Source organism: Trachypithecus francoisi, unplaced genomic scaffold, assembly GCF_009764315.1.
Source record: "Trachypithecus francoisi isolate TF-2019V2 unplaced genomic scaffold, Tfra_2.0 Lachesis_group2, whole genome shotgun sequence".
NCBI lineage: Eukaryota > Metazoa > Chordata > Mammalia > Primates > Cercopithecidae > Trachypithecus > Trachypithecus francoisi.
This window is the reverse complement of record NW_022681465.1, coordinates 53,134,437-53,149,712: the sequence shown is the minus strand read 5'-3', so window position 1 is coordinate 53,149,712 and position 15,276 is coordinate 53,134,437. Positions and strand designations below refer to the sequence as shown.

Genomic DNA, 15,276 nt, shown 5'->3' with positions numbered 1-15,276 from the left:
CAAAAATTTTCTCCCATTCTGTAGGTTGCCTGTTCACTCTGATGGTAGTTTCTTTTGCTGTGCAGAAGCTCTTTAGTTAAATTAGATCCCATTTGTCAATTTTGGCTTTTGCTGCCGTTGCTTTTGGTGTTTTAGACATGAAGTCCTTGCCCATGCCTATGTCCTGAATGGTACTACCTAGGTTTTCTTCTAGGGTTTTTATGGTATTAGGTCTAACATTTAAGTCTCTAATCCATCTTGAATTAATCTTCGTATAAGGAGTAAGGAAAGGATCCAGTTTCAGCTTTCTACTTCTGGCTAGCCAATTTTCCCAGCACCATTTATTAAATAGGGAATCCTTTCCCCATTTCTTGTTTCTCTCAGGTTTGTCAAAGATCAGATGGCTGTAGATGTGTGGTATTATTTCTGAGGACTCTGTTCTGTTCCATTGGTCTATATCTCTGTTGTGGTACCAGTACCATGCTGTTTTGGTTACTGTAGCCTTGTAGTGTAGTTTGAAGTCAGGTAGCGTGATGCCTCCAGCTTTGTTCTTATGACTTAGGATTGTCTTGGCAATGTGGGCTCTTTTTTGTTTCCATATGAACTTTAAAGGCGTTTTTTCCAATTCTGTGAAGGAACTCATTGGTAGCTTGATGGGGATGGCATTGAATCTATAAATAACCTTGGGCAGTATGGCCATTTTCACGATATTGCTTCTTCCTATCCATGAGCATGGTATATACTTCCATTTGTTAGTGTCCTCTTTTATTTCACTGAGCAGTGGTTTGTAGTTCTCCTTGAAGAGGTCCTTTACATCCCTTTTAAGTTGGATTCCTAGGTATTTGATTCTCTTTGAAGCAATTGTGAATGGAAGTTGATTCCTGATTTGGCTCTCTGTTTGTCTGTTACTGGTGTATAAGAATGCTTGTGATTTTTGCACATTAATTTTGTATCCTGAGACTTTGCTGAAGTTGCTTATCAGCTTAAGGAGATTTTGGGCTGAGACAATGGGGTTTTCTAAATATACAATCATGTCATCTGCAAACAGGGACAATTTGACTTCTTCTTTTCCTAACTGGATACCCTTGATTTCTTTCTCTTGCCTGATTGCCCTAGCCAGAACTTCCAAGACTATGTTGAATAGGAGTGGTGAGAGAGGGCATCCCTGTCTTGTGCTAGTTTTCAAAGGGAATTTTTCCAGTTTTTCCCATTCAGTATGATATTGGCTGTGGGTTTGTCATAAATAGCTCTTATTATTTTGAGGTATGTTCCATCAACCGAATATATTGAGCATTTTTAGCATGAAGGGCTGTTGAATTTTGTCAAAAGCCTTTTCTGCAGCTATTGAGATAATCATGTGGTTCTTGTCTTTGGTTCTGTTTATATGCTGGAATACGTTTATTGATTTGCGAATGTTGAACCAGCCTTGCATCCCAGGGATGAAGCCCACTTGATCATGGTGGATAAGCTTTTTGATGTGCTGCTGAATCCGGTTTGCCAGTATTTTCTTGAGGATTCTGGCATCGATGTTCATCAGGGATATTGGTCTAAAATTCTCTTTTTTTGTTGTGTCTCTGCCAGGCTTTGGCATCAGGATGATGTTGGCCTCATAAAATGAGTTAGGGAGGATTACCTCTTTTTCGGTTGATTGGAATAGTTTCAGAAGGAATGGTACCAGCTCCTCCTTGTACCTCTGGTAGAATTCAGCTGTGAATCCATCTGGTCCTGGACTTTTTTTGGTTGGTAGGCTATTAATTATTGCCTCAATTTCAGAGCCTGCTATTGGTCTATTCAGGGATTCAACTTCTTCCTGGTTTAGTCTTGGAAGAGTGTAAGTGTCCAGGAAATTATCCATTTCTTCTAGATTTTCTAGTTGATTTGCGTAGAGGTGTTTATAGTATTCTCTGATGGTAGTTTGTATTTCTGTGGGGTCGGTGGTGATATCCCCTTTATCATTTTTTATTGCGTCTATTTGATTCTCTCTCTTTTCTTCTTTATTAGTCTTGCTAGCGGTCTGTCAATTTTGTTGATCTTTTCAAAAAACCAACTCCTGGATTCATTGATTTTTTGGAGGATTTTTTGTGTCTCTATCTCCTTCAGTTCTGCTCTGGTCTTAGTTATTTCTTGCCTTCTGCTAGCTTTTGAATGTGTTTGCTCTTGCCTCTCTAGTTCTTTTAATTGTGATGTTAGAGTGTCCATTTTAGATCTTTCCAGCTTTCTCTTGTGGGCATTTAGTGCTATAAATTTCCCTCTACACACTGCTTTAAATGTGTCCCAGAGATTCTGATATGTTGTATCTTTGTTCTCATTGGTTTCAAAGAACATCTTTATTTCTGCCTTCATTTCGTTATGTACCCAGTAGTCATTCAGGAGCAGGTTGTTCAGTTTCCATGTAGTTGAGCGGTTTTGATTGAGTTTCTTAGTCCTGAGTTCTAGTTTGATTGCACTGTGATCTCAGAGACAGTTTGTTATAATTTCTGTTCTTTTACATTTGCTAAGGAGTGCTTTACTTCCAATTATGTGGTCAGTTTTGGCATAAGTGCGATGTGGTGCTGAGAAGAATGTATATTCTGTTGATTTGGGGTGGAGAGTTCTATAGATGTCTATTAGGTCTGCTTGGTGCAGAGATGAGTTCAATTCCTGGATATCCTTGTTAACTTTCTGTCTCGTTGATCTGTCTAATGTTGACAGTGGAGTGTTGAAGTCTCCCATTATTATTGTATGGGAGTCTAAGTCTCTTTGTAAGTCTCTGAGGACTTGCTTTATGAATTTGGGTGCTCCTGTATTGGGTGCATATATATTTAGGATAGTTAGCTCTTCCTGTTGAATTGATCCCTTTACCATTATGTAATGGCCTCCTTTGTCTCTTTTGATCTTTGATGGTTTAAAGTCTATTTTATCAGAGACTAGGATTGCAACCCCTGCTTTTTTTTGTTCTCCATTTGCTTGGTAGATCTTCCTCCATCCCTTTATTTTGAGCCTATGTATGTCTCTGCATGTGAGATGGGTCTCCTGAATACAGCAGACTGATGGGTCTTGACTCTTTATCAAGTTTGCCAGTCTGTGTCTTTTAATTGGACCATTTAGTCCATTAACATTTAAGGTTAATATTGTTATGTGTGAACTTGATCCTGCCATTATGATATTAACTGGTTATTTTGCTCGTTAGTTGATGCAGTTTCTTCCTAGCCTCGATGGTCTTTACATTTTGGCATGTTTTTGCAATGGCTGGTACCGGTTGTTCCTTTCCATGTTTAGGGCTTCCTTCAGGGTCTCTTGTAAGGCAGGCCTGGTGGTGACAAAATCTCTAAGCATTTGCTTATCTGTAAAGGATTTTATTTCTCCTTCACTGATGAAACTTAGTTTGGCTGGATATGAAATTCTGGGTTGAAAATTCTTTTCTTTAAGAATGTTGAATATTGGCCCCCACTCTCTTCTGGCTTGTAGAGTTTCTGCCGAGAGATCTGCTGTTAGTCTGATGGGCTTCCCTTTGTGGGTAACCCGACCTTTCTCTAGGGCTACCCTTAAGATTTTTCCTTCATTTCAACTTTGGTGAATCTGGCAATTATGTGTCTTAGAGTTGCTCTTCTGGAGGAGTATCTTCATGGCGTTCTCTGTATTTCCTGAATATGAATGTTGGCCTGCCCTACTAGGTTGGGGAAGTTCTCCTGGATGATATCCTGAAGAGTGTTTTCCAACTTGGTTCCATTTTCCCCCTCACTTTCAGGCACCCCAATCAGATGTAGATTTGGTCTTTTTACATAATCCCATACTTCTTGCAGGCTTTGTTCATTTCTTGTTCTTCTTTTTTGTTTTGGTTTCTCTTCTCGCTTCATTTCATTCATTTGATCCTCAATCGCTGATACTCTTTCTTCCAGTTGATCGAGTCAGTTACTGAAGCTTGTGGATTTGTCACGTATTTCTCGTGTCATGGTTTTCATCTCTGTCATTTCATTTATGACCTTCTCTGCATTAATTAGACTAGCTGTCAATTCTTCCACTCTTATTTCAAGATTTTTAGTTTCTTTGCGCTGGGTACGTAATTCCTCCTTTAGCTCTGAGAAGTTTGATGGACTGAAGCCTTCTTCTCTCATTTCATCAAAGTCATTCTCTGACTAGCTTTGATCCGTTGCTGGCGATGAGCTGCGCTCCTTTACTGGGGGAGATGCGCTCTTATTTCTTGAATTTCCAGCTTTTCTGCCCTGCTTCTTCCCCATCTTCATGGTTTTATCTGCCTCTGGTCTTTGATGATGGTGACGTACTGATAGGGTTTTGGTATAGGTGTCCTTCCTGTTTGATAGTTTTCCTTCTAGTAGTCAGGACCCTCAGCTGTAGGTCTGTTGGAAATTGCTTGAGGTCCATTCCAGACCCTGTTTTCCTGGGTATCAGCAGCAGAGGTTGCAGAAGATAGAATATTGCTGAACAGCGAGTGTACCTGTCTGATTCTTCCTTTGGAAGCTTCCTCTCAGGGGTGTACTCCACCCTGTGAGGTGTGGGGTGTCAGACTGCCCCTAGTGGGGGATGTCTCCCAGTTAGGCTACTCAGGGGTCACGGACCCACTTAAGCAGGCAGTATGTCCATTCTCAGATCTCAACCTCCGTGTTGGGAGATCCACTGCTCTCTTCAAAGCTGTCAGACAGAGTCGTTTGCGTCTGCACAGGCCTCTGCTGCTTCCCCGTTTGTTGTTTAGCTGTGCCCTGTCCCCAGAGGTGGTGTCTACAGAGACAGGCAGGTTTCCTTGAGCTGCTAGGAGCTCCACCCAGTTCGAGCATCCCAGTGGCTTTGTTTACCTCAGCAATGGCGGGTGCCCCTCCCCCAGCCTCGCTGCTGCCGTTTTGGTTAGATCGCAGACTGCTGTGCTAGCAATGAGGGAGGCTCCGTGGCCATGGGACCCTCCCAGCCAGGTGTGGGTATAATCTCCTGGTGTGCCCGTTTGCTTAAAGCGCAGTATTGCAGTGGGAATTACCCGATTTTCCAGGTGTTGTGTGTCTCAGTTCCCCTGGCTAGGAAAAGGGATTCCCTTCCCCCTTGGGCTTCCCAGGTGAGGCAATGCCTCGCCCTGCTTCAGTTCTCGCTGGTCGGGCTCCAGCAGCTGACCAGCACCAATTGTCTGGCACTCCCCAGTGAGATGACCCCAGTACCTCAGTTGAAAATGCAGAAATCACCAGTCTTCTGTGTCGCTGGCGCTGGGAGTTGGAGACTGGAGCTGTTCCTATTTGGCCATCCTGCTCCGCCCCCCTCTCCTGTCTCTATTTCTTAATTTGGACAGAATCACTGCCCAAATCCCTTACCTATCCCATTATAGTTATAGTTTCTTAATGAGGATTATTCCAATAAATAAATAATCAAAATTTTATCCAACACTCTAGTATGAGCCAGAGCTTTGAAAGGTACTTTGGAGGCTATGGAAGAAATAGAAAAGAGAGTCCCACATCTCAAAAAGCTTCAAATCTGAAGAGAAAGACTACATTTCTGAAACAACCAAAGAGAAATATAAGCAGGATACAACTGAGTAATACATTGTATGAGACTGAAATATTAAGACTAGAGAGGCCAATGTAGACTGATATGTTTGGCTGTGTCTCCATCCAAATCTCATCTTGAATGGTAACTCCCACAGTTCCCACATGTCATGGGAGGAATCACCTGGTGAGAGGTGATAGAATTACAGGGGCAGGTCTTTCCTACACTGTTCTTGTGATAGTGAATGAGTTTCACAAGATCTGATGGTTTTAAAAACAGGAGTGCCTGGGCGCAGTGGCCCACGCCTGTAATCTCAGCACTTTGGGAGGCCGAGGTGGGCAGATGACAAGGTCAGGAGTTCGAGAACAGTCTGACCAACATAGTGAAACCCCATCTCTATTAAAAACACAAAAATTAGCCAGGTGTGGTGATCCACCCCTGTAATGCCAGCTACTCAGGAGGCAGGAGAATCACTTGAACCCAGGAGGTGGAGGTTGCAGTGAGCCGAGATCGTGCCACTGCACTCTAGCCTAGGCAACAGAGTGAAACGCTGTCTCAAGAAACCCAAAAAAACAAAAAACAGAAGTTTCCCTGCATAAGCTCTTTTTTTGCCTTCTGTCATCCATGTAAGACGTGACTTACTCCTCCTTGCCTTCCACCATGATTTTGAGGCCTCCCCAGCCTCACTCATGTAAGTGCATGTGGAACTGTAAGTACATTAAACCTCTTTTTCTTCCCAGTCTCAGGTATGTCTTTATCAACAGTGTTTAGAAAACCGACTAATACATAGGCTAACTTAGTTAAAAATAGCTTGGCCTGGGCTTGAGGTGATGATAAGGGATTTAATCTTGGACTTGAAGAGGTGACAGAAAGATATCCAGAATAAGCAAACCCCTGGCTAAAGAAAATGTATAAGTTTTCTGAAATTGATGATTTTTAATGAAGATTAAATTTAAAAAGCTAAAGTATTTATTCCATCACTTAGAATGATAACCATTAAGAGTCAACTAGTGAAACCTACTATGATCATACATATATATATTTTTTTTTTTCTTTTTTTTTAAGATAGAGTCTCGTGCTGTCGCCAGCCTGGAGTGCAGTGGTGTGATCTTGGCTCACTGCAACCTCTGCCTCTGTCTTCAAGCAATTCTCTTTCCTCAGCCTCCCGAGTAGCTGGGACTATAGACACACGCCACCACACCGACTAACTTTTTTTGTATTTTAGTGGAGACGGGTTTTCATGGTGTTGCCCAGGATGGTCTCGAACTCTTAATTAATCTCAGGCAAAAATCCACCCACCTTGGCCTCCCAAGACGCACGCCACCACACCCAGCTAACTTTTTTTGTATTTTAGTGGAGACGGGGTTTCACGGTGTTGCCCAGGCTGGTCTCGAACTCTTAATTAATCTCAGGCAAAAATCCACCCACCTTGGCCTCCCAAGACGCACGCCACCACACCCAGCTAACTTTTTTTGTATTTTAGTGGAGACGGGGTTTCACGGTGTTGCCCAGGCTGGTCTCGAACTCTTAATTAATCTCAGGCAAAAATCCACCCACCTTGGCCTCCCAAAGTGCTAGCATTACAAGCTTGAGCCACCACACCTGGCCGATTATCAATATTTTAAAAGTTAATTGCTCTTCTTTACATAGAGAAATGCAGACATAGGTTAAACTCTTAGATTATAGATTGACTGAGATTCTTAACACAGATCTGTATACTCTGAATTATTAATAAAATTGAGAACTAACTACAAAAAACTCTTAATTTCTAACAGAAGAGACATGATCTCAAAATGTCTTTAGTATGTGGTTTCTGACTCTGCGGTACCATTTGAAGTAATGGTTTTATACTGTAGATTATTTTGAAGTGACAGAACTAATAACTAAAGAACAGCAGTGACAGTAACCTTATATGTCAAACTAGAAACTGGAGTGAAAAATTTAAAAATTGACACAACAATACAGTGTAGCTTTTGTGCTAATTTGCTGGCGTTAACATGATACTTAAATTGCTGCTTTTGTTTTGGGACAGAATAAAGGTGGACTGGATGTAGAGGTAGAACACATAAATATTTTATACTTCTCAACTCATTAAGCCTGATATGAGGCCCTTTTTGAAGTCTAGTGCATCTAGGCGTGTGGCCCCTTGCATCTGTAATAATGTGCACAGGCTAGAACAGCAGCAGTGAAGGTGCAAGAGTGCTTCCTGCTCCTGGCTATGAACCATGTGTATATAAGCTAAATGCTCATACTTTTGAGAATTTAAAAAAATTAATCTGAGTATTTCAAGTAAAATCATTTTCTTTCATTAAATTTCTAGATACTTTTAGTTTATTTTTATTGTGTAGAATAACAGATGTCTTTATCTATTGAAGGACTAGAAACTGGTGACAATAATTAGAAATTAGATATAATAAAAATAGTTGTATACTTTTAAGAAGAAATGACATTTCATGTTTATTTTACACTGAGTAGCTGCAAAAAGATCTAAGAGGGTTTTGGAAGTTTTCATCAGTATATTTGAGTGATATTTTGAAAGAAGTTGTTATTAGTGATTTAAAATTAGTCCTTTCTGTCTTTGTCATCTGAGATAGAAGTGTAGAGGGGTGGACTTGTGTTTATCTCTTCATTTATATTTTACTGATTATTTTATTTCAGGTTCAAACTGTGGGATGAATTCTTTATCCTTTTGGCATTTTGAAACTTTCCAAGTGTTTAGAAAACTTTTTCTTTCTAAAAATGTCCACTTCTCTCCAACCTACCTGACAATTGTTATAATGAAAGAATACAAAACCACTTTGTGGGTTTGTGTTTTGATAGTGTAACCTATTGTCTAAAATAAAGTAAGCTTATTTTTTTCTCCTGCTTTGTATCAACTCAAAACGTTAATATTCCATAGGTGACATTTTTTCCTTTGTTGTTGTTGTTTTTGAGACTGAGTCTTGCTGTGTCGCCCAGGCTAGAGTTCAGTGGCATGATCTAAGTTCAAGTGATCCTCTTACGCCAGCCTCCTGAGTAGCTGGGCTTATAGGCGTGCACCACCATGCCTGGCTAATTTTTGTATTTTTAGTAGAGAGGGGATTTCACCATGTTGGCCAGGCGGGTTTCAAACTCCTGACCTGAGGTGATCCACCCACCTTGGCCTCCTAAAGTGTTGGGATTACAGGCATGAGCCACTACGGCTGGCCAGGTGACATTTTTCTTTAACTTTGTGTGTATATTTACACTCAAAGAAGCTTCAAAAGGTAACTGTTCAAATTTGCTTTCGATTTATTTATTCTTTATATAGGTAAAACTTTCTTATTTAAGCTTATGCCTGTTAAATGGATGATATTTCATTGCATGAGAAAACTGCAACTGCTTTATCAAACTGTATGAATGCAGTTTCACAGTGGATGTCTACTTTAGTGAAGTCTGCTTTTATTTGTAAATTGTCTAATAAAGATTTGTCTCAGAATCCTCAACCATCTTAAATATTTCTTAACCTGTGTGTAACATATTTATAGAAATATTCTTTTAAAAGCAATACCTTTCGGGAATCTTCTTATCAGATAAATGGCATAATAGAAATTTGCGATCTGGGAGGCAAAAAACAAAAACCCCAAACAGAAAAAAAAATTCTTGTTTTACTCTTCTTCTACAGACTCAGTACTGCTAGCATCTTTCTTTGGAATTATGTGTAGGTTCTGAACCTAATTATTCCCCTACTTTTTGTCTAGTTGGGATACTCTCTTACCAAGAAACAGCACAACAGCATAGCATAGCAGAATCTTGACTTTACCCCTTCAATAGCTTGCATAACTACTCTGAATCTGAGTTTACTGGTATATAATATGGATATGATAATAGTTCTTTTATGATGAAGATGTATCCTAGTTTATATTTTTGCTACGCTTGAGCTATATTTCAACCAAAAGATGTGGTAACTGCATAATAAACATCATCATAATTTGTTATCTGTTATAATAATTTTAATTTTTATGATAATTATAATCATTATTACTAATCATTGTGCTTCAACATCCTTATCAGTCAAATGGGGGAATACCTGTGTTCCCTTCAGAATTCCATAAGTGTAACTAAAACTATTAGAGTATTTTATTTTAAAGTGTACCCTAGTAGACGAATTAAGGTATTTTTATGATTCTTACCTTTATGCAGAAGTACTAAAGCTTGACACTTAACTTTATTATTGGCAATTTATGGTAATACATTATTGTCTTTAGATAAAAGAGTTATTACTGTGTGGCTACTGGTTTCCTAAAACTCTGCCTTTCTCTTTGCTATAACAAAATTTTGAGCTTTCTTCAATAAAAGGTCAGTTATTCCATTTTGGCATTTGTGTGAATAAAATTAGAGTTTAAAATTCTCATATATAATTCCTTTTCTTATTCTGAGCAGAGAGACTTAAAATTAGGCTTTAGCAAATAGATGGTAGTATGTTTATACAGTATTTATGTTGCTTTCTTTTCTGCTAGGAGATGGGAGAGTGACTTACCGCTTACAAAAATTCCTGGGCTATATGTTGATTTATATGATAAAGTAAGAAACTTTAGGTAGTAGCTCAGTTTTTTTGCTCACTGTTTGTATATCTGGTAAATGCATTGTATTTAAATCTTTCTTACACTTTTTTCTTCTCAGAAGAAATTGCGTATGTTTAAAACAAGGCTGCTCAATCTTGATATTTTCCTCAAATTAAACATGTTTTTGTTTTATTTTAGTTCAGACTTGGTTCCTTCAACCTAAAGAAAGTTGAAAACCCAGCTGAAGTGATTAGAGAACTTATTTGTTATTGCTTGGACACCATCGCAGAAAATCAAGCCAAAAATAAGCACCTGCAGAAAGAAAATGAAAGGCTTCTGAGAGATTGGAATGATGTTCAAGGACGGTGTGTACACAGTTTGCTTGTGGTATAAAAATATGGAGCCCTCTTTATATTGTTATAGCTTTAAGTTCATGATTTGTAAATTTCCAACATATGTAGATTAGCATATATTTCATACAAAATTTGTCATTAAATTTAGCTTAACTGAATGTGATTAAACCAAATTATTAGCCACTATTGTATATTATAGAAGTACATTAACACTTTTATGTCATTAGTATGTGGTGGCACCAGCAAACTTATAAACAATAAGGAGCAATTGGGCATTGAAGATCAATACTCATTAATACTAATAAATAACTTAGGTAGTAAATATTTGTAAAGATTAATTCAGCTCCAATTATAGGATTAATAATGAATTAAAAAGAGACATGAAATAAAATAAACATAATTGATTTCTTATTTGGAATCAGTGAGTGGCACCTATTTCTTATGATAGTGTTTTGGCTCCTAATAGAGTCTTAATTCTCCTGATTTATTGCAAATTCATACTATAAGCATTTTTAAAGGATGAGCTGATTGTGGCTACTGGACAAGACATTTGGAAGCCTTTTATTTTTCTGACTTTGCCTCTTTTTAAATGAGGAAGAAAAAAATAATTTTTTTTAAATTATGAACTTTCTCAACTAAGTGTAATCTAGGCTGGCCCAATGTGTAACCTTTATTATTCTATTATGCATAAGATGTTTGAAGGAAATAAAATGCATGTTATGAACATTTATATCCTCACTGAGTCATATATAATATATGTGTGTGTGTATGCATATATATTATAGTGAGAAAGAAAATGATGTCTGAAATAATTATGTGGAATATATATATAATAATGATAATAATTATTAGTACATCCAGTAGATTTTTTAAATCTTTTGCTTAAACAAATAACACTAAAGCATGGAAACAGTTATCCAACATATTTAGGGTATTTTTAGTGCAACCGTTGTGATTGCTGTATATGGACATTAGTGAGTATATGTGGAAGTATATGAAAAATGGTGAAGGTTTTACCACTGTCAATATATGTATGTGAAAATGAGGCTGACTAAAAATGATTATTTTTCTGTACATTCAATTATATTTATTAACTAATGCAAAACATGTAAAATTAAGTTCCTAACTAAATAAATATAGCCAGTAACCTAAGGATTCATATACACATCTTAAATGTTTCCTATTATTTATATATATTATATATAAATAATACAAAAATGAGACCAAGTCCAAACTGTGTATTAGGAAACCATGCAGAAAAAGTTAATTTTTCTCTTTACTGCTTATTCATGAATAAAGATGAATTCAATGTCATAGTATGAATAAGTATCAGGTATCTGTACTACAAAGCATTTCTGGAACCTATATCTGTAGCTTGGGTGTATTTTCTATTTAATGTGTGAAATAAATCAAATTAAAGGAGATGAGCTATGGTCGTGATAAGCCATTATATTTAAAACTCAGAATACCCTCAGGATGATAGGAAATTTGATCCACAAATTGCTTACAAAAATGCAGACTGGGTACTTGGTACTTGAACAAATTGCTTTAAAATGTCTGCCAGAGGTTGAAAGAGGTATTAACTCATCAGTATTCAACACTACTCCCATAGAATTGAAAGCAGCAGGGAACGAAGATGAAGAATTAGAGACGAATGCACCCTGTGCTGTAACAGTGTGTGCGAGGGGCACATACTATATGTGGCTCACAGATGCTTGATTTGCTATTTCTGGACTATACAGCAAGTGCTTTTGTCTTGTTGTGGCAAGAGATTTCCTGTTTGATCAAAAGCACAGCCATGTACCCTGTCACCTGCCTTGTTATGATCCAGCTATTTTTTTTTTTTTTTATAATATTGTGTCAGATGTCTTCTTCAGGGTCTACAGATGTATGCCTTTGGGGTGGCCCTATGTACTGAGAGGAAAGAGAGTCCACTCCAGAGAATTCTAGTCTCTTTATTGTATTCCAGATCTTAGATTAGTAGCTTTAAATATTTCCCAAATTTGGTTTTCTCTCCTTTCAGAGGACAGAGACCACTTTAAGGAGCTGTAAATACATCTTGATCATGGCCAAGCAGCAGTTTCTTAGTGTTCCCTCACTAGAGCCTTTGCATGCTGGAAAGGATTTACAGCTTTAGCTTCCATAAGGCAGTAGTTCTAATTAAGTGTCTTTAGGGAGATTAGAAATAGGACACGAGCATATGGAGTTAGGTAACTGGGGACCTAGAAAGTAGAGAATCATTAGAGTTGGGGCCATGTTAAGCTTGGCAATAGTTTTGGGGGAAGCCTCTGATTATTCTTGTGTCAGTGTCCATGATCCAAGCATTTCTTCTATACTACATATGAAGGGATGGGAGGGTGGTGTTAAAATAGTGGGGAAGGACACAATGTAAGGGATGGGAGTTCCCGTGGAAGCGATGGTAGATGAGTCTGAGATGCATTTACTACACAATAAGATATTATATGAGCATAAAATAGTTGTGTACACATGGTTTATTAACGTGGAAAATGTTGATCATATATTAAGGTGAGACGTGCATCACCACAAATATAAACAATATCCCATTGTTTGCAAAAATATATTTAAATAGAGGGTATCTGGAAGAAGAAAATTAAATGTTAATAGTGTACATCTGGAATTGTAGGCTACATTTTCCTTTAATTTTTTTTTTTTTTTGGAGGCGGAGTCTCGCTCTGTCGCCCGGACTGGAGTGCAGTGGCCAGATCTCAGCTCACTGCAAGCTCCGCCTCCCGGGTTTACGCCATTCTCCTGCCTCAGCCTCCCGAGTAGCTGGGACTACAGGCGCCCGCCACCTCGCCCGGCTAATTTTTGTATTTTTAGTAGAGACGGGGTTTCACCGTGTTAGCCAGGATGGTCTCGATCTCCTGACCTCGTGATCCGCCCGTCTCGGCCTCCCAAAGTGCTGGGATTACAGGCTTGAGCCACCGCGCCCGGCCCCATTTTCCTTTAATTTTGGGGAGTATTTTTTGTATATGTTTTAATATTTAAATATATATCACCATTATAATCAGAAACAACTATAAAGCTATTTTCATTTGGGATGATGGTGGAGAATAAACAAGGCTTGAGTGAGGAATGAGAAATTACAGCATAAGTAAAAAGTGTGAGCTTTAATGCATAGAATTTTAACATATATATTTGCTGTCATTTTAAATTACCACTTAATAATTGTGTTCTTGGCTCCATTTTGAACAAGTGTTATCACTGCATTAATTTTGTATAGTTGAGATGAAGGAGGAAACATTTAAGCTGTGTATATGAATCCTTAGGTTACTGGCTATATTTATTTAGTGGGTTTTCTACTTAATTACTAATAACGACTCTCAAGTTCCATGTTACTGAATAGGTGTTTTGTTTGCACTCAGAACTCTGCTTAGAAATTATTTGCCTTTATTCTGAGTTATAGTTATTAAACCCATAATTGGAGGCAGTTTTCAGTGAATTGGGTTGACACTCACAGAATCATCAGAATGAAAGACCTTGAAAGCTCTTCTACTTCATCTCTCTGCCTTCAAGATAGAATCACATTATATCCAGATTAATTCAGTCCGATTTTTAAAGACCTCGAGAGATATCTTCATCTCCCCTTGGTAGCCCGTTACAATGTTTAAGAACTGTCACAGTCAGAAAATTCTTTCTTCCATCTATGGGTAATCTGAATCCTTCACGGTATAGTTGAAGGCCATTTCCTCTTGTTCTCTTGCCAGAAAGGATGAGGAACAGCTGTTCACCATCTTCTTCCGTACTTAAAGGCATATTAAATCTCTTTACCACTGCTTGCTTTTCCAGTTCTTTTTAGCTTTCTTTGTCCTCCCAACTCTCCTCAGACTTTCTATTGCCGTACAACCCTGACCTGGGCCAGATATAATTTTGGCTGGAACTGATTATTAATTTAAAGGTTACTGCACTGTGTCTAAGTACCATATGTTCACGTTTATGTACCTATTATTTTATTTTGAGCTATCATTTAATCTATTGTTTCATTTTTGGTGTTATTTCTGCATGAAATTGTTGTGTTTTTCCTCCTAGTTTGTTGTTTTGACATGTTATTCTTATATTGTTTTCCCACCCAGAGATATTTTATTTTGAATATTCAGTATTTTTGTGTATTTTTAATTTTTTTTTTTTTTTTTTTTTTTTTTTTTTTGAGACGGAGTCTTGCTCTGTCGCCTAGGCTGGAGTGCAGTGGCCGGATCTCAGCTCACTGCAAGCTCCGCCTCCCGGTTTACGCCATTCTCCTGCCTCAGCCTCCCGAGTAGCTGGGACTACAGGCGCCCGCCACCTCGCCCGGCTAGTTTTTTGTATTTTAGTAGAGACGGGGTTTCACCGTGTTCGCCAGGATGGTCTCGATCTCCTGACCTCGTGATCCGCCCGTCTCGGCCTCCCAAAGTGCTGGGATTACAGGCTTGAGCCACCGCGCCCGGCCGTCTTTTTAATTTTTTAAAAAAAAGTTACTATTTTTTTTTTGTCCGAGGTTTTAGATACCTCAGTGCTAGGTTACTAATTAAATTTAGCATTATTGTTCTATTTTCCTAGTTATTGTAGAAAGGATGAATTATCATTAAACCTTTCTTGTTTGGTGTTATTTATGATTTTGTTCCAGTTTGAGATTTGCCTGGATGTGATCCTTGAACTAGTGTGGTCTGATCTAGTTGTGCATGGGCTTTTTGTTAGTGTCACCAGACTTAGCAGTGAATCCCATGTCTCTTCCCCACTAAATGTTCTCACCTAATAATTCCTGTCTAATTCTTGAGGGATAAGCTTGACCGGAAGCACGTAATGAAAGGCATAGTAACATCATAATGCTCTAGGAGAGGATTGGCGTTAAAAATTAGATGGGAATGATCCTACATACCTCTTAGTTACTGATTATTGGATAAAAGGATAGCATTCTCTGAGTCTTGAAAAATTAAGAATTAAGAGTAAATTCATATGAT

General features: G+C 38.3%; 1 protein-coding gene across 7 annotated transcripts in view; it reads left to right on the top strand.

The window, feature by feature from the left end:
* The window catches only part of XRCC4 (X-ray repair cross complementing 4), a 355,171-nt gene that overhangs the window by 121,170 nt on the left and 218,725 nt on the right, over positions 1–15,276 (top strand). For all 7 annotated transcript variants that reach the window (XR_004429763.1, XM_033179213.1, XM_033179212.1 and 4 more), the window contains exon 4: positions 10,164–10,330. Coding sequence is in view for 6 of the 7 variants with exons in the window: in XM_033179213.1 (XP_033035104.1) it covers positions 10,164–10,330 (167 nt within the window). In the remaining variant the exon portion in view is untranslated. The remainder of the gene's footprint in view (positions 1–10,163; positions 10,331–15,276) is intronic.